Source organism: Tenrec ecaudatus, chromosome 8 (genome assembly GCF_050624435.1).
Source record: "Tenrec ecaudatus isolate mTenEca1 chromosome 8, mTenEca1.hap1, whole genome shotgun sequence".
NCBI classification, from domain to species: Eukaryota; Metazoa; Chordata; class Mammalia; order Afrosoricida; family Tenrecidae; genus Tenrec; species Tenrec ecaudatus.
The window spans coordinates 109,387,717-109,413,672 of NC_134537.1; the positions used below are offsets into that span (position 1 = coordinate 109,387,717).

General features: G+C 42.9%; 2 protein-coding genes across 2 annotated transcripts in view; both read left to right on the top strand.

Moving 5' to 3' along the window:
* TEX15 (testis expressed 15, meiosis and synapsis associated) overlaps positions 1-2,311 on the top strand; it is a 32,457-nt gene extending 30,146 nt beyond the window's left edge. Inside the window, exon 9 of the mRNA XM_075557229.1 lies at positions 1,033-2,311. Coding sequence (XP_075413344.1) covers positions 1,033-2,311 — 1,279 coding nt within the window. The remainder of the gene's footprint in view (positions 1-1,032) is intronic.
* Positions 2,312-18,248: 15,937 nt separating this feature from the next.
* The window catches only part of PPP2CB (protein phosphatase 2 catalytic subunit beta), a 31,628-nt gene continuing 23,920 nt past the window's right edge, over positions 18,249-25,956 (top strand). Inside the window, exon 1 of the mRNA XM_075556720.1 lies at positions 18,249-18,401. Coding sequence (XP_075412835.1) covers positions 18,300-18,401 — 102 coding nt within the window. The 5' untranslated portion in view covers positions 18,249-18,299. The remainder of the gene's footprint in view (positions 18,402-25,956) is intronic.

Here is a 25,956-nt window from a genome sequence, read left to right on the forward strand (position 1 = left end):
ACTGAAACAGCACGCCCAGTCTTTGTCCCGAGGAGCCTCCTGGTGGCTTTGACTGCCAACCGTGCCAGATCACAGCCCAATGCATCACCACCCCACCACCAGGGCACCCATCAATGTAGATGAGTGTGCCAATAATAAAGTAGCAAAAAGGAATTGTGTTCTGCTTTTCTGTTCTCACAATTTAATAGGTGAAAAATAGACTCACCGTTGGTGACGAGCGAAAGGGACGCACAGCCATGGGCGGCACACAGCTGGTCGGTTTTCTCTCTCCAGGCAGCGATTTACACGAGGGTTGGCAACCAGGCTGGAGACCCTCGAGTTAGGAAATGCATGAGCAAACTAAATAGTGATATTTTCCTACTTTTAAATCCCTCTGTCGAGAAACGTCCAAGCCCACAGTAATGTATCACAATATTGGACATGTTTGAAATGTAGAGTGTAACATCCTCCATAGGAAAAGTTTCTAGATTCCAACCAGGAGAATAAAGTTGGGGAACTACGTAACTTGGTATATTGCTGTTGAAATAGCTGATTGGGGCAGATGGTTAGTGCTCGCAGCTGCTGACCAAAGTGTTGACCATTCAAGTCCCCAGAGATGCCTTGGAGGAAGGGCCTAGCACTCTACATTGGAAAAGGTCTAAAGCCCTGTTTGGAGCAGTTTCATTCTGACCTGCACAAGGTTACCAGGAGTGGGGATTGACACAATGGCCAATGTCTTAGTAGTTTTTAAGTTGCCAAGAGAGTAAAATTAGATGTCTTAGGAATTCCTGTTAGAAGAGCTGATAACAAAGGCTCAAATAGAAAGCAAATGTTTAGAAAATGATGGCAACATGTAGAAATATCTTTGAGAACAATCGATGCATGGCGTGTTATAAGAGCCCCCTATAAAACGATCTTTACAAGAAAAAAAGAGGGAAAAAAGAATTCTTGTTTAGTGAAAACATTAAAAAAAATTTTAACCTCATTTTTATTAAAACCTCTATGAATCTGTATGTTTAAAGTTGTCTGTTATGTATATGTTACCCCTAATAGGACTACAAGATCTGGTCCCCAACCAGAAAACAAAATCAGACCAAGTGCATCTGGCCATCTGAAAAGAAAACATGCCCTTCCACCAGAGGCTGAGATGCCGGGACCACCACCTACCTCCCTTGCACCTTTCAAGGCCTTGAAAGACGCTTGCACAGCAAACCTGGAAAGCAGAATAGACGTAACTCACAGTTCATCTCACGTCTCAGAAGACTTCGCAGGGCAACAGAAAAACTGGGAGAAGAGCATGGCTTCTGGTGCTACTGGTGAAGAGAATGAGAAAGCTGGTGCTTCTTTTGGAATGTGTGACCAGAACCGTGTAGATGGCACATTTTCACAAGCCCACGAGATGCCTTCGAAGACATTTCACAAAATTTCCCCAGATGGTGCCCAGAACTCATGGCCTGCCAACACAAGACCAGGAACCGGTAGTGCTTCTCTGCCTACTACATCAGGGCTCCCGAAGCCCGTTTTGCATTTGGTGAAGGACACCGCTACCAACCTAGGAGTAAAGGCAACTGCCCTGGAGCCTCACAGTAATGAAATGCTGGCGGTGTCAACCGAGAGCGCTACATGCACCAGTTCCTCAGCACCTGCGCTTACACAGAGCAAAGTTCCTCTTCTTCAAGCAAACGAAGCACAGCCTGAAAGCACTGCCCCGGAAGAAACACCTACGCAGGGCGCATCGAGCCCCAGTGCTGTCAGTGGTGGAGCGTCCGCGAACACAACCTTGAACGTGAATCCCTCAGCAGGGTATGCTCCTCCCGAGCAACGGCGCAGTGGAAACTCAAAACCCCCGACTCAGAATACTGCCGTTCACTGGAATGAACCTCCACCGTCTGCTTGTACCTCGACATATAATTCTGAACACTCGTTTGGAGCTTCACATCCTTACTACACGTGGCGTGTCTGTCATCATAGTAGCATCAGTGGCAGTTCCATAATGCAGACTTCCCAGGGGATGGCATCTTACGAAGCACCAACGGTTCCTTTGGGCATGTTAACTGCAGTTGCAAGTACTGTCCAGAATGCCTACTCGAATCTTTTTTACTCGCAAAATCATGGCGCCTTTGCCGAGAGCCCGCAGGCAGCTATCTCTGTGCCGGTGAACGGGTATTTTCAGTTTCAGATGCCGGTTTCCTACAGCGTTCCGCAGCCGTCGTTCCCTCCCACCGCTGCGTACCCCTGCCCTCCCGCTCCTGCACTGCGCCCAGGCGGCCCGTGGGTGTACGGTGAGTTTCACGAATGTGTGGGCTTGCTTCCTGGAGGTTTTGCTTTTTGATCTGGCACACTTATGTATGTGAATGGAATATAAAACAAGTGATTCTGGTTAGCTGTTACTTTTCTTTGCGGATTTTTAGAAGGCTTCGTGTCGTAGGCAGAGTTGAGTTGTGTTGTTGTCAGGTGAGAATCTAGTTATCAGCAATTTTAATGTTAATAAATCATTTTATTGGGGCTCTTATAACAGTCTGTACATCAATTTATGATTGAGCCCTTGGTATCAGCTCCTCTTTTTTCCCCTCTCTTCCCCTCCCCCACCTTCATGGTGCAGCACTTCACCAGATCAGATTGGAAAACATTCAGTCAAAACTGGAACTATTTTATAGGGTTTTTGGGGTATTTTTTCTCTTTTCTCCCTTTTTCTTTTTCTCATGTCAGTTCCTATAGGACAGGAGGATGACTAATCCCAACAAGAAAACAACGGGTCCGTAGGCTCTTGGGGGACATTACAGAGATTTTGAAAAGGTGTAATATCATGAAGATATGCTTCAATGAAATGCAACTATAGTGAATAGCTAAATAAAATGTATTTAATCTATAAAGTGAAATATGCATGAAAAGGTTTATAAGAGTTTTTGGTGATGTGAGAACTTTTAAAAACATATAAGACTGGGCAAATAAAGGCACAGAAATTCTGAAAGGAAATACACCGATGTCCGTCTGCCTTTGGGTGGTAGGACTGGGGTCATTACAGGGTTTCTACTTCTTTTCGACTCTGAACATCCATTATTTTGATAATGAAGAGGAAAATGAGTTAAAAGAAACTCTTAATCAGATAAAGCAGTCTTTTCCCCCTTTCCCTCTTCCCCGCTTCAGTCCATTGTCTTGGTGTAGGCGAATGGAGTTCATAGACTCCATTAGTGAAGAACTTGAAAGTTTACCACTAGAACTGGAGTTTTTATGCTTTTAAACAGATAACTGTATTTTCAGTGTAAGGATTAGAAAACAGCAGTCTCAAGTTAAATTTAAGTAAATATATGTTTACCAGCATTTAAGTGCTGTAGGTTAAGAGTTTCAGGCCGTTCACAGTTCTGGAAATGCAGTCTCGGCTCCCACCACTTCTCGTCCCTCCTCCAACATTGGATCTCTGACTGTCCCCGGGTGACGGCCCCTCTTGTCGCGCCCCCACGGTATTCCTCCTCTGCTTCTCTCGCAAGGAAAGGTGCATGAAATGTCTGTGGGGCTGTGATGATCTGGGTACAGATCTTTCCCCTTGCTTCCTTTCCCACCAGAGGAGTTTCAACAGGACTAGAACATTGCTAAGGAGCCCTGGTGGGGGTGGTATGTTGATGAGGTGTGTTTTTTTTTCTTTATTTTTGAGGTGTGTTTTTTGGGGGGAGACCATTTATACCTAAAACAGCACTACCCAAGGATGGGGGAGGAAGCAGGAGGGAAATAGAACAGTTTGTTTAGCATTTTCCTTTATGATTAATTCTTTTGCGCTTCAGTAAACACATGAAGCATAGTAAATGAGGCAAACCTATGGATGAAAGTAGATGCTTTAATTTCTTAAATAGAAAGCCTTGACTATAATCAATTCATAAAGGTTCTCATAGCTTTGGGCTTTCTGGTGTTCTTAATAGCCAAGCTGTTTGTAATCTTAGAGGGTGACTGTTGACGCAAATTCAGGTTGAAGTTTCCAAACATTGGTACCCCCTTGGTTAGAGTCTCGTGCACTGCCATGGAGCTGTGCTACGTAGAACTGCCCCCTTGAGTTCCCCACACTGTAACTGATCACAGGAGTAGAACGCCAGTCTCTCACTGGTAGAGGCTGGTGATTTCGGACTGCCCAGCTTGCAGATCACAGTCCCCTGCATAATGACTGTGCCACCAGGGTGCCTTTGGTTATGCTAGTCAAGAGAAGAGAAAACAAAGCAGTTCACTGATAGTCATGTCCAAAAGCCACTAAACAATCAGTAGGTAATTGCTCTATCACGAGCACAACTTTTCATTTTCTTGAGTGTTGACACTGCACAGAGGGTGCCTCACACCTAGCCTGCATTCCTTCTAAAGATCTGAAAAGCCCTAGGACCCATTTGTCACGCATTTGCTGATAATGTTTTTTTTTATATTCGACACTAAAAAGTAGAGCCAGAGGAAAGGGATTCAGTGAACCCCGAGTGACAGGGGCCATTACAACATATGTGCTAGTTAATTCTCTTAGGATATCTGAGGGAGATGTCTAGATACTGTTGTTCGTTTATAAACAAATTTGTTCCTCAGAAAGCCTTAAGTAATGTTTTGTGGCTCCCATAGCAAGTGAACGGTGACAGGTGTGCACCTTGAACCTTGGTCTCTTTTGTCCTCACTTAAACTCATGTTCTTTTCACTGTACTAATTAGGGTATTGTTGGTCTTCATCATTAACTTATCTCAAATCTGGTGGGGGGTTTCTCTTCCAGTTCCATGGCAACCAGGATCCTTCCAGCCAGGACATTGAAAAGAGTCTTCCTCAGCCTACTGAAATAAATGAGATTTAATGTTTCAAGTTTTTAAAAAGCAAGTTATTTTAATAATATTTTAATGTATGTAAATTTAGAAGGAAGTGTAAATCATATGGCTCTTTATACCATCCTTAAATGCACCACTGTACCACAGAGAGCAAAGGAAAATCAGTTTCTAACATCTGAAGTAGGTTACTCTTCTTTCATGTCCACCTAGCCATCCACAACATGAATATCATTATTTTAGAGTTATTTTTTTAAAATATTACTATCAGTAAAGATTTTCTTTGAGATTATTATAATAATGTCAAGGGAGTAAATACAGCATTTCTGATGATAAAGGTTAAGCAGCTGTCGCAAAGTCTTTTAGAGGAGAGTTTTTGTTTCTGATATTTTTAGTACTTTTTTATGTTTCACCATTGGAGTTAGATGACAGTAGGAATTTCTAAAACTGGGTCATCAAACCAATAATATAATTCTTGACATACTATTTTTGTGAGTTGTAATTCTGCTGTATATGACATGGAAATTTTCTTCCATTTCAATATTTTAAAACACAATTTATAAAATCTTTTTCATAAAGAAGCTGATTTGCATATTTTAGATGTTTACCTGGATAGAGATTTTTTCCTGCTTTCTTTTCTGTTCATTATATTGAAACAAAAGCACGTTAACACCCTTTCTATACCAGGCCTTTTCCACAAGATTACTTCTTTAATATTTGTTTCACAATTTAAGAGATTGTTTTACTGATTTGTAATGAAAGTGGGGAAAATAATTTCTTCAGCTTCGGTAGTTAAAATTAGTCATTTGAAAGTAATTTAAATAATGTAGTACAAAGACAGTTTTTTTAATGCTGTAAACATAATTTTTTTGTTTTTCTTGTTAAACAAGCCACAAAAGTTAAAAATCTCTTCATGATAGCCCTGGTTGGTCACTGGGACTAATCTGCCACTGCACCTCGAGCAGCCTTCTGGCTGTGTGTTACCTTTCTTACGCAAAACCAACCACGTGTTTCATACCATCCCAGCCGAAGATCCCTCACACCTAGATAGAACTTTCTCAAGAGCTCGTGGGCCATGAAATGGGACACGTGATTTGCTGTGGCTGAACCTGAACAAATAGCGACCAAAAAGCCTCGGTGTTTTCTCAAAATATATTTTGTTAGAAAACTTATTAGATAGGCAATGTGATTCAGCCTTTTAGAGTAAGTAATTTTTCAATTTGCAAAAATGCTGAACACCTCCAGAATAAACCTCTTTATGGAGATTAACAGTAGATGTAATTCAGAATTACTTTAGACTTCTTCACTAACAAATATCTTTTAAAGGGAAAGTCAAGCAGAAAACTACAACGTAACAATTTGAAAAGACTAGGATTAAAGCAATGTTAAGAGAACTATATATTTTTGTCAATATAGCTTTATTTTAAAATAGTCTGTCAAAACCACCAAAATGCTTGAAGGTTTTGAAGCACAGTGAACTGATATTCAAAAAATGACTTTGGTTCTGTCATCTGGTTTGTATTTGGTAATGGGAAGACATTACAGCGTTTCCTATTGTTAAATTTGTTTTTTAAGTCAATAGTTAAGATTCTTCTGAAGGACTCTTTTCTTTAAATAATTTCCATTTCTCTTGACTTTGTCTGTAATGTTTTCATTACTTAGGTTTGATTTCTTTAAAATTGAAAAAATATCCTTTTCTAAACATTCCATTGTATGAGAAAAGAATCTGTACTTTGAAACATAATATGAAAATCAATGGAATATTTTCTTTTGTTTCCCTCTGAAGTATATTTTTGTTTGAAAAATAAAGTTAGAGCAAAATTGAAATGTGTGGAAACAGAAACAAGGAAACATGTTTGTTTACAAATGTTTTGGAACTTTAGGAATGATCTCAATAAACTGGATTCCTTGTAGTTTCAGAGTGTCTGTGTGTGTCTCTCTGTGTGTGTGTGTGTGTGTGTGTGTGTGTGGTGGTTCTTGAAGAATAACCATGACTTTGGGCCATCCTTACTTTACATGTGTACATGAGAACCCCCACAGCAGGCTGGCCAAGCTACCTGACTGTACACACACGACTAGAGCACCGGAGCCCCAGCTGCTGTGGGCTTTACCTCTTTCTTCCTCTTTTGCATTCATAAACTTCCCTGCTACTTGGAGTTTCTTATGAAAAGCTAAAATCCTTGCCCTTGTTCAATTTTTATTCTACAAAACCATGTAACAAACATGTAAATGAGTTTCACATATTAGTAACTGACATTAAAAAAACAGCAACAACAAAGTAATGGATACAATCACTGGATGGCATATAAGCTGAGGTGTTCATAAACACCTCTTTGAAGAGATAAACATCAAGCCAACTTTTACTCTTAAATAATTATAATTTTAATGATCACTTTGCTGTCTATTAATACATAATATTAAAAGTATCTCAAAGCATGAGTGTTGAACTATGACGAACCACTGGAAAATTATAAGCAGTTTGGGTTATGTGGTGATACATGCTTTCAAATTGCTGCTGGTGAGGTGAACATTGATCCAAACTTTGGTTTGCACCAAATAAAAACAAACTGGTGTTGAGTGGATTCCAATTCAGAGAGAGACTACAGGACAAGGTAGAACGACCCGTGGGGTTTTTGAAACTGCCCATTTTAAAAATCATTTTATTGGTATATATGTCACACAACAATTTAATCATTCAGTCACTTATTTTTACAGTCACCACCATAAGCAGTTGCAGAACGTTTTTGTCTTGTTGCTACCTCCCCATTACCCCCATGTTCCTCTGCCATGCCCCAACCAGTATAGATCTACCTCTCCTGGGTTTCATACGCAGAAAGTCATACAAAACACTAACAAAGCAAACAGCAAAAATAACCGATAGGACCACAAAATATAGAAAGACTTCAAAGCAAAAGAAAATATTAAAACCAACTGTAAAATGGGTCAAAAGATAGATCAAATGCTAAAGTGTTATATTTTAACCAACTACATCTGCCAGATCAACTTCACAAGGTCTGGTGGCAAAGCTGTTCACATCCCTGCACTGGTCAGGAAGAGATTCACCAGAGACTACCAGGGGAGGACTCTGGCCTTTGGGCTCCCATAGCCTCCTGTCATCCGTAGCCTTCTGTAAACTGGGTCTTCACAATTAACCTCTGAGACTCCTTCCTTTGGATTTAAGTTCTATTATTTCTAATCTGGAGCACACAGGTTGGTGTGCATCTTCCATGGGGACTCACTTTCTGACAGCCAGTCACCACACTGCTATATAACATAACTTCAGTGATCTCTTCATGAGGACAAGCATTGAGCGGGGCCATTGTAATAACTAATTCTTTACATTCAGGCTTGACTTAATCCCCAAATCCATTCATATGTTGCTGATTCACTTTAGAAACAATGGTAGAGATCATTATCAATCATTCCCTTAGAGCATGAGGTAATTCTATTGATAGTACCAGTTAGCTAATAGTATAGAATTCAAAACACTTGAGAAAAAGAAATTTGGGCCGGCTAGCTTCAGGCTGTAATACATGGATTGTTGATTTACACAGATAAAACAAGTGACTGGATACTATTTACACAAGCAATGGGCATTGGTGAGAGGGCAAAACTTTCAATAACCTTCACAAAGACAGAACCTACCCTACTAAATAAATATATATCACACGAAAGCAAAGAGTTTATTAAAATAGTAAATATGTGGTAGCCCCACACCACCATCATTAGACACCTGAACCAAAGTCCCATGACAGCCGAGTCTATTACCTCGATTGCCCCTCACATCAGGGTGTTCAAGCCTTACGTTTAAGGGAGTGTGTCAGTCGAGGGCGCCTCTAGCACCCATGAGCCATGTATCACCCCTTCATATTTGCATCTTAAAAAACCATTTTGACAGGGTCCATTTTTCAAGATGTTTGGGAGAGGGGACGAACGTTTAGTTGCTGCTATACAACATTGTGCTAATGTCACCCCAAATCAACACGTGTACAAGTTAACCTTACTGGAAATTCAAGTCGAGATGAGGTAGGGGAGCATGTATGTATCGGAGAAAGCAGTTCAATTTCTATTGGTGGGTAAACAGGAACAGCCTCTCATTGTGGGACGTGGGCAGGGAAGCTTACCAATACTCGCATAGAACTCAAGGGGACAAATGCCCAGAACGAGACTTAATCGCATACTTTTGACCTAGTTTCTACCCCAGCCCTTAATAATCAAGGCCATTTGCTACAGACTACTGGGACTTTATAGTTTCAAGGTGCCCAATGTCCTTCAGAGGCCTCACCAGAAGGATTTGATGTAAAAACCATATATGTAAACTGGACTTTACCTCAAGCTCACCCAGAGTGGATTTATTACAAGACTTTCAACTCTTTACAAAAAGAGTAGAAAGCCTGTCTTTCTCCCACAGAGCAGCTGATGGTTTTGAACTGCTGACCTGGTGGTTAGCAGCCAAATGTATAACCACAACACTACCAGGACTCATACACATGGGCGCACACACGGTTTACACTTATAAAAAAATTTCTGTATCTAATGACAAGGAGTACCTGAGCAATGCAAACAAATCCTCAGCTGCTAACCAAAAGGTTGTTAGTTTGAATCTACCCCGAGGCACCTTAGAAGAAAAGACTTTTGTGTTCCTTCCAAAAGATAACAGCCATTGGGAATCCTTTGCAGCACAGTTCTAATATGACCCCTGCTGGGTCACCACGAGTGGGTATACAACCGCGAAGCACTGCCCACTCACGCTATCACGGTTGTTAATATGTTTGAGCCCCCTGTTGCAGCCAGTGTGTCATTCCAGCTCTTTGGGTGTCTTCTCCTTTTCGCTGACCCTCTCCCAAGTTTGATGCCCTTTTCTAGGGGCTGGTCCCTGAAAATAGCATCATCATCTTGGTCTGGCCAAATGTTTTACGTATTTTATGTATCGAATTTAGAATCAATCATTCCACCTGCTATGCAAGACAGTTTGTATCCAGAGGGCAGATTTGCCTTCTACCTTGACCCAGCCATCTTAGAAACCACACCGAGATGCAAATGCAAGCCTGTTCCGAACACACGGCCACGCGATCACAGAGCAGGTGTGAGCGATGGCATGGAGAGGAGCCTTAACTAGACGATGTCCGCTACTCTTCAGGCAATCCTTTGCATCTGCAGCCTCTGAGTTCGGTGTTATGCAGTCAGTTCCAACTCAAAGTGACCCTGTGTACAACAGAGCCAAACACCACCTGCCCCTGCCCCGTCCTGACAATTGTGAAGGCTTTTTCACTGCCCTGCCACTTTACCAAGCAGTCCTCCAGCGACGGGGCTCCTCTGGTAACACGTGCAAAGTACTTGAAACAGTCTCATCATCCTTGCCTCTAAGGCGCATTCTGCTGAACTTCCAAGGCAGGTTTGTTTTGTTTTTCTTGTGGGTGGAGTGGGGGGGGGTTATTACTTAAAATTAACAGAACCCTAATTCAAAGGCACTGACTCTCCTTGGGTCCTCCTTAGTCAATGTCCAACTTTCACATGCATGAGGCAATTCAAAATACTATGGCTTGGGACAGGTGCACCTTAGTCCTCAAAGTAGCACCTTTGCTTTTCAGTACTTTAAAGAGCTTGGGCAGCAGATTTCCCTAATGCAGTGAGTCATTTGATCTCTTGACTGGGGATTCATGAGCATTGATTAGGAACCCAAGCAAAATGTGATCCTTGACAATTTTGATCTTTTCTCCATTTATCTGTAACCTAGTGGTCCAGTTGTGAAGATTTTGTTCTTTATATTGAGTTGTAATCCACACTGAAGGCTGCAATCCTTGATCTTCAACAGCAAGTGCTTCAAGTCCCCCTCATTTTCAGCAAGGAAGGTTGTGGCATATCTGCATACAGATAGTTAATAAGCCTCCAATCCGTATGCCACATACTTCATGTAATCCAGCGTCTCTAATCATTTGCTCAGTGTACACATTGAATTAGTGTCAAGATACCATGACAAACAACTTTCTTCCTCTTAAACCCTGTGGTAGTCCCTTGTTCTGTTCCCACAACCGCCTCTTGATCTATGTACAAGGATGTGTTCTGGAATTTCCATGCTTCTCAAGGCTCTGCAGAGTTTGTTTTGATCCACACAGTCAAATGCCTTGGCACAGTCAATGAAACACAAGTAAACACCTTTCTAGTATCCTCTGCTTTCAGCCAAGAGCCATCACACATCAATGATATCCCGAGTTCCACATCCCCCTCTGAATCTGGCATGAATCTCTCCTAGCTCCCTGCCAATGTACTGTTAAGAGTTATTGTTGGATGATTTTCAGCAAAATTTCCTTACATGTTGTATAATTTGAGCATTCTGTTGGGTCACCTTTCTTTGGCCTGGGAACAAATATAGGTCTCTTCTAGTCGGTCAGGTAGCTGACTTCCAAATTTCTTGGCATAGACAAATGAGTGCGTCTAGTGCTTCATCATTGTGTTGAGACATTTCAACTATATCCCATCAATTCCTGGAGTCTTGTTTGTTACTCACTCTTTCACTGCAGGTAGGACCCCTTCCTTCAGCACCATTGGTTCTTGCTCACATGCTACCTCTTGAAATGGTTGAATGTTAATAGTTCTTTTTGGTATACAGTGACTGTATATTCTTTCTATCTTCTCGTTCCATATTTTGCCCAAAACACCTTTCAAGACAAACTCACTCAAGGCTCTCGTTCTTCCAGTTTAAGATGCGCTGAGCGTGTTCTTCTGTTGTGGTTTTCTAACATGAGGTATTTGCATACAACCCATCGTATACCCTGCCAATATTGAATTCATTCAGCTCTGAAGCCAGCAGCCTGCCCTGTTAGGTGACCCTTACAGCGACGGGAATCAAGAGAAGTCTCTCGCTTGACATCTGACCCACAGACTAGGGTCTTACCACCCCCAACAATTTCACGAGCCATTTCCTTCAGATAAGTTTCTTTCGTTTTTTTTAAAACCGTTTTATTGGCCTATAACTCATATACAACACAATTCAAGGACTTAGATCTATTAAAGAGTTGTGTGATCGTTGCCACAATCATTTTAAAAATCTTTTTATTGTGGGTTCTTACAGCTCTTATAATAATCCATACATCAATTGTATCACGCACATTTGTACATATGTTGCCATTATCATATTCTTTCTTTTTTTAAACATTTTATTGGGGGCTTATACAACTCATGACAATCCATACATACATCAATTGTGTAAAGCACATTTTTACATTTGTTACCCTAATCATTCTCAAAACATTTGCTCTCCACTTAAGCCCCTGGCATCAGCTCCTCATTTTCCCCCTCCCTCCTTACTCCCCCCTCCCTCATGAACCCTTGATAATTTATAAATTATTTTGTCATATCTTGCACTGTCTGGCGTCTCCCTTCACCCACTTTTCTGTTGTCCATCCCCCAGAGAGGAGGTTATATGTAGATCCTAGTAATTGGTTCCCCCTTTCCACCCCACCCTCCCTCCACCCTCTCACCACTGGTCCTGAAGGGCTCATCCGCCCTGGATTCCCTGTGTTTCCAGTGCCTATCTGTACCAGTGTACATCCTCTGGTCTAGCCAGATTTGTAAGGTAGAAATGGGATCGTGATAGTGGGGGGCGCGGGGGGAAGCATTTAGGAACTAGAGGAAAGTTGTATGTTGCATTGTTGCTGCACTGCACCCTGACTTGCTCGTCTCCTCCTGGCGACCCTTCCATAAGGGGATGTCCAGTTGCCTACGGATGGCCTTTGGGTCCCCACCCCACACTCCCCCTCATTCACAATGAGAGAATTTTTTGTTCTGATGATGCCTGATACCTGATCCCTTCGACACCTCGTGATCACACAGGCTGGTGTGCTTCTTCCATGTTCGCTTTGTTGCTTCTGAGCTAGATGGTTGCCTGTTTACCTTCAAGCCTTTAAGACCCCAGACACTATATATTTTTATATCCGGGCACCATCAGCTTTCTTCACCCCATTTGCCCATGCACCTATCTGTCTTCAGCGATCGGATTGGGGAGGTGAGCACACAATGATATAATTTTTTTGTTCTTTGATGCCTGATACTTCATCCCTTCGATACCTTGTGATCACACAGGCTGGTGTGCTTCTTCCATGTGGGCTTTGCTGCTTCTGAGCTAGGTGGCTGCTTGTTTATCTTCAAGCCCCAGACACTGTCTTTTGATAGCTAGGCACCATCAGCTTTCTTTACCACATTTGCTTATGCACCCATTTGTCTTCAGCTATTGTATAGGAGAGGTGAACACACAATGATAGGATTTTTTTGTTCTTTGATGCCTGATAACTGATCCCTTCGGCACCTGGTGATCACATAGGCTGGTGAGCTTCTTCCATGTGGGCCGCTTGTTTACCTTCAAATCTTTAAGACCCTAGGCCCTATATCTTGTAATAGCCAGGCTCCATCAGCTTTCTTCACCACATTTGCTTATGCACCCACTTTGTCTTCAGTGATTGTGTCAGGAAGGTGAGCATCATGGAATGCCAGTTTAATAGAACAGAGTATTCTTGCATTGAGGGAATATTCGGGAATATTCGGATAAGTTTCTCTGTATACATTACATATATGTTTTATTGTTTTTGCATCTCTAGAGAATCCAGTCTAAGACACTTATCACAGACATACAAACAATAAGTGTTCTAGGTACTCTTTAAAGAGATCATAATACCAAGTTGTAGTAGGCATGCTTGTATTTAGCTATAACAAACAAAACCTCCAAAATGCCATAGAATAGTTCCCTCCCTACATTATGGTTTTGTTAGGTAGCAGAATACGGACAGGGTTGTCCCTCTCCATCCCTGAAGGCCCCTACAGGAGGTTGGGAAGAAATCAGGCGAGCATTAAACACTTATAAGGACCCTTTAATTAGGCATGTTCCAATTGAGGTGGGCTTGATTCAGCCACTGGGGTCAACCAATACCTTTGACCACACCTCCTCAGCCAGAGGCTTTAAATACCCTAGTGGTGGGAATCACCCTCCCCTTTTCCACCTTGTACCCTCTCCCCTTGGACCTGCTCCAGCACCTGCTCTGCCATGCCTCAGTCTCTCTGGCCTCAGGTCACTATGTGTGGGTGAGCAGTCCCATGAGGTTGCCCATGTTCAGTGGGAAGCCCCAGGGTGATTTGCACACAGTTTGGCATGGTTCCCTGAAATAGTGTGTACTCTTTAGAGACTATAAAACCAGAAACTTCTGTCCTTTATGGAAACCCACTTGGATCACAAACCAGTCATCGGTATGAATTCTTTCTCATGCAAAGCCCAGAACCGAGGTATTTCCCACCTGAGAAACCTAACAGTTTCCCAGTGCTGTCGGGAACCCCAGCTTTTTCTGCCTTCATTGCCAGCCAGCCCTGGCATGTGGCCTTTCGCCTGGCGCTCTTTTCTGAGTTGCGTTTTAAGCACGATTGAGTGGTTTTCCACTCACATCCACCCCTTGTGACAAAGTGTGTTGTTGCCTGTCATCTTAGGAACCGCTTACTTTGTCTTGCTCTCCTGGAGCACTGGGTGGCTCCTGCCACCTTTTATGTTGACAGTTGAGCACTTAACCATTGTACCATGGGGACTCTTTAAAATGGCTGCCAATGCAGCCCAAAGTTCCGGGCAGGCCATTGAGTAACCCCCTTAATGAGCCTCCTGCAGAGCTCCCCTCAGCAGCTTCCCACAGCTCGCCCGGCCTGCCCGAGGGGTGCCACCTCTGTGGGAAGCTTTTCATTTCACTCGGAATGCTTGTTGTTTGTTTTTGGGGGTATTTAAAAAAATCATTTTATTGGGAGATCGTACAACTCTTATCACAGCGCATACATGTTTGTTTTTTTACAAGGGGAGTTTGTTTGTTTGTTTGTTTTAGAGAATTGTTAATAAGGCAAACATGGACCATGACTATGGACTAGACCAGTAGCCATCTGTCATACTGGAATGAAAAACTACAGTATCAAAATCATATCATTTGAAAGATGGACACGACGGAGCCGTTGGTGAGGCCTTCCCTGTGCTGACAACACTGTGCTTCCTAAATCCTGAAACTAATCGCTGTGGTTAGGTTGCCGCTTTCCTTCACTGGTGCCCCTGCTGCTTTCTTCAAATTCACTCAACAAAAATTTAATCAGTGCCTTCTCAAAAACCATGCTCTTCAGCTTTTGAAGAGCTCATAGGAGAAGAGTTGGACTTTTTCTATTATGTAGAGGAGGATGTGTCAGCATCTTCCTAAAGAAATATTTAAAATATTTCCAATATAGGTCTTTCCCTTCCAGTATTATTGTGCAAAAAACCCTTCTGGGAAACGGAGGACACGGAAGAAAGTGTAAGTGGCCTACTCTCTACACTTGTGACCACAGGGCATGGAAAACCAGCATGAGGATTTCTGAGGAAAACCTCTCCAGTCCCAAGACAATTGACCGTGCCCCAAAATACTTATTCTCCAGGTAGAGAGATTTCTCCACAAGTACCTTCCACTAAAATGCTAATATAAAGCTGTCTCCTAATGGAGACAAGGGGATTCTGACTCATAGTGACTCTATAGAACAGGGTAGAACTGCCCTGTGGGTTTCTGAGACTAAATGTGTACGGGAGGAGAAAGTCTTTGTTCAAGGATGAAGCTAGCGAGTTGGCAACATCAAGATTGCAATGTGATATAAACTGGTGTCACCTCCCTTAAGTTCAGGTACGTATGTACCTCTAATAGAGGAAATGTGGCCCTGCAGAATCTGTTCCACACAGTATTTGGAAATTAGCAGCTATTTGATAAATATACGAGGGGGTACCAAAAAAATTGGGAAAAAGCTCTGCTAGGTGGCGTTTTCGCAGTATACATTTTTCCGACTAGGCAAGCATTGAGCAACTCACTCTGAGTTAGTGCACCCAGTGGCATCACCTGAGAAGTTCTCTCTGTTTACAGTGAATTTTTTTGTAAAGGCAGTTTTGCTCAAACCTTGTGTTTTCTGTGTGTGTGATGGCCAATTTAAGACAACAGGATGCAACTGTGAAATTTTGTTTCCTGCTTGGGAAAATACCACAGAAACTGTTGTGATGTTGAACACAGATTACAAGGACAATACTGTGGGAAAAACTCAAGTGTGTCCCAGGCGGATGTAGGTGTGGCCCTCACCTTTTCAAAAAAGGTAAAATGTCAATTGATGACAAACCTTGTTCTGGACATCTGCCAACTTCTCAAACAGCCTAAAATGTCGACTCAGCATATTTGGATTTCATTCCACCAGGTGAGACGGTTAATCATGCTTTCTATTTAGAGCAGCGGTTCTCAACCTGTGTGTCATGACCCTTTTGGGGGTTGAACAACTCACTGGGGTCACCTGATTCATAACAGTAGCAAAATGACAGTTATGAAGTAGCAACGAAAATAAGTTTATGGTTGGGGGGTCACCACCACATGAGGGGCTGTATTAAAGGGTCAAAGCATTAGGAAGGTTGAGAACCACTGATCAAGAGGTTCTGAAAAGATGGCATAAGAGTGCGTGACCAAAAAGGCCTGATTTGTGGGACTGGTTTTACCACCAGGACAATGCACTTGCTCAAGCTGCCATCTCAGCGCACCAGTTTGGGCAAAAAACAAAAACAGCATGCCTTTCTGCCCCACACACCTTACTCACCTGACCTCACTTCGTGCAACCTCTTTTTGTTTCCACAAATGCACAGGGATAGGAATTGAACGACACAGACAAGGTGAAGAAAAAAATGAGGGAGGTGCTGTCAGCCATCCAAACATACATTTGAAAAATGTTGGAGGGGGAAACGAGCAGTCAATATTAAGGGCTCAAGTAGAAGGCAAATGTTTTGAGAATGATGATGGCAACAAATGTACATATGTTCTTGACACAATGGATGTATGTATGGATAGTGATAAGAATTGTACAAGCCCCCAATAAAATGATTAAAAAAAAGAAATCCAGAAAATGTTGTACAACCACAACTTTAATTGATCTGTACAAGGAGATGTTTTCCTAAGAGCACCATGGCTTTGGTCTTTATTCTGACATCTTTTTACTTTGATAAATTTCTGTTGTGAAATTAGGAAGGACATATTTTGTTGTTGTTTGTGTGCTTGTTTTATCCCCTAACCCAGGCAGTGGTGGATTCTTTATGTTAGCTGTAAATTCTACTTCAAATGTAATAATCTTTCTTCAGTTCATCTCATTCTAAACGTACCTTATTATATAAAAATAAAAAGAATGCAATGTATGCTTTTGGCGTCTTGCCTGGAAGCATCCAGTGCCATCAGTTCAATTAAGGCACATTTTCTACTTTCTACGTTACACAGAGGACAATTTGTTCAGTGTTTAAAATAAGAAGTGGCTAAAATCAATAGCCACTTTTCCTCCATGCTTCAAATCTGTGTTCCTCCGTTTTCTTTGATCTTACGCTGATACCCTCCTTGGAATCGATCAGGCTTCTACCAACAGCCTTCTCAAGACGACTCCAGTTTTTATCCACCCCATGTTCTCCAACCATGGTCATGTTTTTGACATAGTGGCATCTCGTTTTCAAGGACCCAATTCTGCTTCTGTTACTACTGGTGTCCAAAAAATTACACATAAATGTTAATACCAGAAAAAAGAAAAATGTTTCCAAGAAGCACAGATTTGACAAATGTATTACGTGTAATGGAGAGTACTTGTAAGGTGATAAGATTGTCTTATTTTTAAAAATTTAATACATAGCTTTGAACAAAGAAATCCATCAAACTGAGCAAACATTGGGCATAATAAAATAATGTTGGGATGGGGACACAGATTAATATCATTCAGAACAATAATCTCACCTAAGGAATGCTGAAAGGAAGGATTCAAAATGTTCAAACCTCACAGCTACTTAGTGGGTAAGACTTGAACTAATTCATTTATTCATTCAAGAAATATGTACTGCATGCTTACTAAGAGCAAGGGTTTGGCTCTGGACTATCCTTGTCGTCCAATTCCCCATTCAAAGTGCTGGGACGCACTGCAGGAGGCTGGGTTGAGGTAGTGAATGAAGAACCAGGAAGACAGGGGCTGGGCCGGGGCCTGGGGGTGGCCGGTAAGACTGAGCTTCCTCTAGGTTAGCAGCTAAGCGCTTCAACCACAGCACCACCAGGGTTTCTGGAAGAGAAGAGGCAGGTAGATGGGTGGTTCTGACCCTCCTGGGTCGTTTCTCCTCCGAGCCACGCGAGGGCGCTGGGGTGCTCGGGTCGCTCGCCGCCGCCGCCGCCTGCTCCTTTCCCGGCGGAAATGCCCGGGCGATGACGGAAAGCCGGAGGGAGCGGAGGGGGCGAGCGAGAGCCGGGGCCCGCGAGTAGTGGCCGCCGAGCCCGCCGGAGCCGCGCCGAGGGCCCGCGCCGCGCACCCCTCCACCTCCCCGCACCGACTCGAGGCGTCCGGGGGGCGGGTGTCCCCGAGGCTTCCCGCGGGGCTCGGGCGCGGCGTGTGGGCCGCGGCCGCCCTGCCCGTCTCCTTCCTCTGCCGCCGGGAGCTGGCGGCGGCGGTGGGAGAGGGGAGCGGCGCCGGGGGTCGGGGTGGGAGGGTGGGGGGCGAAACGCGGACGCCGACATGGACGACAAGGCGTTCACCAAGGAGCTAGACCAGTGGGTCGAGCAGCTGAACGAGTGTAAGCAGCTGAACGAGAACCAAGTGCGGACGCTGTGCGAAAAGGTAAGGGAGGGGCGGAGCGCTGGGCGGCGGGCCCTGCCCGGCCCGGGAGTGCGCGCAGCCGATGCAGGGGGCCCGCGTCCGCGCGCCTTTGGATCCCACTTCCAGGCCGCAGGCCGGAGCGGGCCGTGGCCGGGCCCTGTGCCTCTTCTCCCGGGCCGACGCGTACATCGCCGCCTTTAGGAGCCGGCCGTAGGTGGGCCGAAGAAACCGGCTCGGCACCGGGAATCGGGGGCCCAGGTTTGATTGGTGTCTCATAGTCCTGGGCAGTTCGTGTCACTCCAACATTTCACAGGTGGACAAACAGTGACATCTCGTTAGAATGCCCCGGAAACTAATCGTGATCCTATCTGAAAATGCATTGGAAATTAACCTGAGTGTTGTTAACAACGTGATTTAACTTGATTTTCTCAAGCGGTTGGGGACACCTAAAAAAAATCTCAAACTTGGAAGGCGTCTAGAATTGGCGGCAGAGGAGGTGGGGATGAAGTCAAAATAACATTTTAAAATAGAGATTGACTTCGGGTTAAACAGATGGGAACTGGCCTTCCGAGTGTCTCTTAGAAGTAAAATGTTGATTTTTCAGAAACAGGACATCAAGGCTTAAGGAAGTTCGAAAGTAGTACTTGCTTGAAATAATTCGTATTCTCATAAAACGTTTTCAGTCATTTTTATTATATAATAAGTGTGCTGTATACAGCCTTCCTTGATTCTGTAGGCTTAGCAATCTCTCTGAAATGTTTTCATAACCACTGAAATTATTTCAATTTCTCCATCTTCTTTGCTTTAAATCAAGGTTTTTTTATCTTTCATTTTTTTATAGTATAGACCAAGTAGTTTAATTTTCACATATTTGAGGCCCATGAAAGAGTAAGTACACCATTTTTGCTTTAATACTGATAGAAATGGGATCTTCATAACATTGAACTGCCAGGTAAATAGTTTCTTTGTAGCTTTAAGGAGACATTTAATTTCATGAATAATAGCAAGTTTTAAAGTTAGCTGGTTGTATTAGCTTCCTTTGCACATTGTGTGTGTTGTGGATAACAGATAGTTTTGTTGGTTTCTAAGAATTGTAAGAGATCTTTCTAGAGAAGAAATGTGTGCCCTCTGAAGTAATCTGGAGTCAAATTTTCAGTCGAGGGAATTTTCTGTACACATATCAAGAGATTGTATTTCATTGGGACTGCCAGTTCCTCGGATGTTATCTATAGACTTAAGCTTGTGTCGTGTACGTTTCACTCTGTTCCTCTACATATGCGTACGTACTGATTCACAAGGTGAATTTTCACATGAAGATTCCCACCCTTTACCTTTTTCCCTCCATAGAACAGAGATGTGGAATATTTGCGAGTTCCTTTGTCAACTCTTTCAAACAATCCTTAGTTTTGCGGGTGTCTTATAGCCACTGTAAACCAAAACCAAGTCAATTCCAACTGGTAGCAACCCTATAGGGCAGGGTAGAACCGCCCCCATGGGATTCCGAGACTAACTCTTACTGGGAGTAGAAAACTTCATCTGTCTTCCTATAGCAATTGTGGTGTCTCTTTAAGTACAAAGGGCTCTGGTTTCATTTCATATCCCTACCTTTGTCCTCCTCCTCCTTTGTGAAAGTACCTCGAGTTGTCTGTGCATCTGAATTTAAGCCCTGGCATCATAGCTTATCAGTCTCTTAAGTACTTCTACAAAATTCCTTCTTTGTAAGACATGAATAACATTACCTATAACCTGGGTGCATTGATTGTGAATTTTAAGTAAGATAATACCTATGTATTGTCAGTGAATATTAAATGGAGAAAAAAATAATTAAAAATAAGCTCTTTTGTTTTAAATGTTACCTCAACCTCACTTATTTGGGGGGGGGGTGCGGAGAAACACAAAATAAATGTTGACATAGTAAGTTACCTGTTGAACTGCTCACTGCATGGTCAATTCAAACCCACCAGCTGCTCCACAGGAGAAAGGTTTACAGTCTTGGAAACCCGAAGGGGCAGTTCCGCTCTTTCCTGTCAGGTTGCTATGAATTGGAATCAACTTGTTGGCTGTGGGTTATGTCAAATATATCAAAACTTTTCGGTGGAGAATGTTTTTCAAAAGAGGTTTGATATATAGTAGCCACGACTAAAAACCAGAAAGAAAGCCCACTGCTGTGGATGAGAGCAATCAGTCTTAGAGGACAGTGGAACTGCCCACAGGGTTTCTGAGGTGGTACATTTTTGTGAAGCATGGTGCACATCTTTGTTGCAGAGGGGAGCTGGTGGGCTCAAACCACCAGCCCTGCAGCGGGCAGCCTAGCACTTAACACACTGCGCCACTAGAATGGTCTGTAGTGGCCCTAGAGCATGGTTCTCAACCTTCCTCATGCCAGAACCCTTTAATACAGTTTCTCATGTGGTGGTGACCCCCAACCATAAAGTTATTTTTGTTGCTACTTCATCACTGTCATTTTGCTACTGTGATGAATCAGGTGATCCCTGTGAAAGGGGCTTTTGACACGGCCCCCCCAAGGGGTCGTGACTCAGGTTGAGAAGCGCTGCTCTAGAGCCTAGAAAAACGGTGTCAATGAGGATGTCTAGTGGCTCTGCTGAGGCTGGTCGCGATTATATGAGGTAAAACAGCTCCCAGCTTGACTCAGTCCCAAGATTCCTGGTTGAGAATCGCAGCTGTGTAGGAAAAAATAAAAAGTCGAGAAGGCGTCGCAGAGCTCGGGGTAACTAAACGGAAGAAGAAAAGGAAGGACAAAGACAAGGCGAAACTCCTGGAAGCGATGGGAACGAACAAAAAGAACGAGGAGGAGAAGCGATGCGGCCTGGACAAACGGACCCCGGCCCAGGTGGCCTTCGAGAAGATGCAGGAGAAGCGGGACTTCAACAGACACCTGGACACGCTCACGGAGCACTATGACATCCCCAAAGTCAGCTAGACCAAGTAGCCGCTCAGCCCCTGGGTTTGGCGTGGCCTCCCTCCTGGAGAAGCCGGACCGGAGCTGGGGTTGAGCCTGGCCCCTTCGACATTTTCCAGAGGCACTCTCGTGAGACTGCTTGTGCCTGTGCGTGAGACTTTGATTAAAATAAGACTGTCCTTTCACTTGAAAAAAAAAAGAGCCAAGCCTAATGATCATTCGCTTTTTGTTTAGTTCCTTTCCACTAGATTGTGCTTCGGTTTTTTGTTTTGTCTTAATCTTTTTATTGGGGGTTCTGTTTTGTTCTTAGAATTTTTTTTGCACTTTTTGGAAAATGCACCTCTACTGAAAATTATTAAAAGGATTTTTACCACTGTGGTGGTGGTAGTGGTGGTTGTTTTGCCATGGAAATTTCTATTCTAATTCAGATTGCCTGAGAACTGAAGTAGTCAGCTTTCACATTAAAGTAGTATTTAGTAAAGTTCTTATTTTGAGATAGTAACAAAAATAGAATTCCTAGTACCACTGAAAGAATAACTACCAAAACATATGGATGTGACTGGTTCGGTAAGTCTCTGATTCCCTTTAATTTCTATGTAGTGAAAATACAGTTCATATAGAAGTATGTCTTCCATCCATGCCAGCACAAACTTGACTGAGCAAACTAGTGATTTATGTAGCCGTGTGAAGACATTGCTTCGGCGGGGCATTCCTGCAACAGCTTTGCGCACAGTGATTTAAGTGTGCCTCCAGAGCCAAACTGGGGCTGCTTGGTCAGGATAGTCGATGACTGGAGCTAAATTTGACTCTTGGTCAAAGCTCTGGCGGAGTATAAATGTTAGGGTTTTTTTACCTGCTCGCCTTAACAAATGAAGACGCTTGGTAGTGGTACTTTAAATGGGAAAATGCTGACAGATTTTTTATTCTGAAGAGCCTGTACATAAACATGTTGAGGATTGTGTAGCAGTACAAAAAGGTTGAATTTATATTAAACTAATGGACATTTCTAGGCCTTGGTTTCACCCCAACATCAACAAAATATCTTCAGGTATTTGCTTACTTCATTTATAGTGTGAAATAGGGTACTAAATTCCTGAATACCAAAAACCATCTTAATGAGTTTTGTTGTTGTTGATTTTAGCTGCCATCATACAACCTAACAAAATGCTGCCTGATCCCAAGCCATCGCATAATTGATTGTAAACAATTGTGACCTATTGAGCTTTCATTGGTTAATTTTCAGAACTCAATCACCAGGCCTTTTTCCCTAGCACATTTTGTCGACAAGCTTTCATTGACAGCTGGAGGCTGCACGTGAGATGGATGCATTGGTTCAGAATCAGTCTCCCAATGGGAAGGCAAAGCATTCTGTAATGATTAAATGCTAATAGAAATGAGCTTTTTGTATGTGAGTCAAAAATCCCATGGGTTTCTCTTCTACACCCGGCTGCAGCTAAAATTTTGTGGCCATGATTTTAAAAATTAACTCAAAATAGATCAATGAGCTAAATATAAGTGCTAATTCTAAAGCATAAAGATAATGCTCCATGACCTTGAATTTAGAACCAGGACAAGAGAAAAATATAAACATAAAAATTTGGAACTTTATGGGTCAAAATGTATAATTTAGAAAGAAAAAAGATGCTGTTAACATTGAATTGTGGGTCCCCACCACCATATTATGGTTTAGAATCCTAATTCCTACACCTGTGGATGTAATCCCATTTTGGCACGGGTTTTCTCTGTTATGTAACTAAAGTCATACTAGTGTTGGATGTGCCCTAAACTTGATCCCTTCTCAGTTAAGAAGGAGCAAGCATGGACACAGAGACAAGGAAGCACAAAGTGGGCAGTGGATTAGATTCCAGTTGAAGGTGATTAAGGAACCAAGAAGGCTGCAGCAAGCTAAGACTAAGCCTGGGATCTTCCCCCCAAGCTGTGCCGTGATTTCAGACTTATGGCCTGCTAAGCTGATAGAAATGAAGCTTCTGTTCTTTAAAATTACCCATTTGTAGAATTTCTACTAAAGTACCACTAAGAAACTACGATGCCAAACATAACAGTTGTGGGCATGGCCCAAGACTGGGTGGTACCTAACAACAAAAAACTGAGGCAACAACCCATGGAATGGGAGAAAATATTTGCAAACAATTTATCTGATAAGAGTTGATGTATAAAGTTTTAAAACATTAAAATGACAACTGGATTTTAAAGATGGGCAAAGGACTTAAATATTTCCAAAGAAGCAATATGATAACCAATAAGCATATGATACCACTTTACACTCACAGGGTGGCTATTATAACAGAAGAAATGGAAAATAAATGTTGGTGAGAATGTGATGAAATCAGAGCCCTCAGACATTGCCTGTGGGAATGTCAAATTGTGCTGGCACTCTAGAAAACAGTGTAGAGCAGTGGTTCTCAACCTGTGGATTAGGACCCCTTTGGGTGTCAAACAACCCTTTCTCAGAGGTCGCCCGATTCATAACAGTAGCAAAATTACAGTTATGAAGTAGCAACGAACATAATTTTATGGTTGGGGGTCACCACAACATGAGGAACTGTATTAAAGGATCGCGGCCTGAGGAAAGTTGAGAACCACTGGTTTAGTGGGTCCTTGAAAAGTTAAACAATTACCATGTGTTACAGCAGTTCCACTTCTGGGCATGTACAAGATAAGGTGTGGGCAGTCATTTAATTTTTGTCTTTCCCATTTGTCAAAATGGAATGAGCCAAATCTGACCTTGGCTGGCTCCTAGAGCTGTTTACTAAAGACAGAAATCAGACATGCTTCTACCCCTTTGTACCCTATTTTGACACCAACTGTCCTTCCCCCTTCCCACATCTCTCTCTACTTCTGTAGCTGGGTTCAATAACTTTCCAGTGGCAACACAGACTTATGGACCGTCCTCATGATTGTGAGTGGAGTAAGGGAAACTAACAAGTTACAATTCAGGTGAGAAAAGCTCAAGATACACATGTCCTGTCTGGACATTCTCTTTTTCTGCCCCACAGGCAGGCCTCTGGCCCTCAGCCATTTGGCCTGGCCTCAGCACTACTTAGATAATATTACAAAACTCTGAGGGTTGCAAAAAAGTGCCCAAAGGACATGCTTCCCCACTATAAGCCTTAACCCAAAGGCACTGAGCTCCACCTCTGAATCGGCAAACCCACCTCCCGAAATTAAGTACCCACAGGCACCCCATTGCACAAATCAGCCTCCTGCCCCAAAGTACCTGCTTTGCTTGCACTGTGGGCTGGAAAGTCCACTGCTCTAGCTCATGATTCTGCCCCTCCTCTGCTGGTCCTTGGGTGACAGAACTGTCTCCTGGATCAGAGAGGTTCACAGCACAGGGATTTCCTGTCCAAAGGAAGCGCTCCACTCCTGGCTCTTTTCTCTGGCTAGTAGTAAAATCCCTCTACCCAGTTCGGAGATAGCTGTTTTACACCCAGTCAGTATGCCCCACTGCCACCTTAGCTAGACCCACCAAGAAAGTAGAAGGTTATTTGGTTGGAAAAGCAAAAGCTATGACTAGACGAGCCATCTTACATAATTCATGGTACTGCACCATTTTATGGAAAAGAAAAGGTAATGATACAGTTGAATCTCCCTTTGAAAGATTCTTACATGTTATTTACCGTATATACTCGTGTATAAGTTGAGTTTTCCAGCACATGTTTTAATGCCATTTTTGTGGTAAAATTATGTGTCTTGGCTGATATTTGGTCCAGTTTTTACTCGAGTATATATGGTATATCCTGGTTAAAGAGCACATAGATTGGGTTGAGCTGTCTTTTGCTTAGCAAAAATACATGTTGACGCAATGTAATCTGACCACATGCAACACATTTTAGTTGCAAGCCTATGTGTTCAGATTTTTAGAGATTCAACTGAACGGAAGTGGAGAGAGTTAGATGTAATAATAACGTGTCAGGCTCTGATTTTTTTAAAGTTTAAATCATTTTATTGGGAGCTCTTACAGATATAACATTCCATAGTTCAAACACACCCAGCAGTATTATACAATTGCTACCACAATTCAAAACATTTTCTGTCTTGAACTCCGTGGTATCAGCTCCCCTTTATCCCATCCCTCCTCCACCCCCAGGAACCCATCTCCCTGCCCCCTATAATAGTTGGTCTTTTTTGGGGGGGGGAGCATATCTGACACAATCCAATATATTCACTCACATAAAGTTCTGTTCAGTCCCATCGAGTTGGGTTATATAGTTATCAATGCTATCAGCTCCCTATTCCCACCCTACCCCCTTCCTGTACCCTCAGGGAACAGTTACTCCTGTTACTGTTTCTGGAGGGTTATCTACCTTGGCTTTCATGTGCCAAATGATTTTAAATATCCAAATGAACATATGCAAATCTAACATGATTAACGGGCACAGCAAATAAAAACTGAACTAGTAAAGGAGGAACTATCCTCTAGGTCATCAGTGGTATACCACCCCAGGATTTATCATCCCTTCTGTATGGAGTCTCCAATACATCCACGCCCCTTCACATTGATTTGGTTGCTTGTTTTTGAACTTCTGATACCTCTCCCCGTCTACACCTCATGATCACACAGGCTGGTGTGCTTCTTCCATGAGGGCTTTGTTGCATCCCTGCTAGATGGCAGAAGCTATATCTTTTAATAGC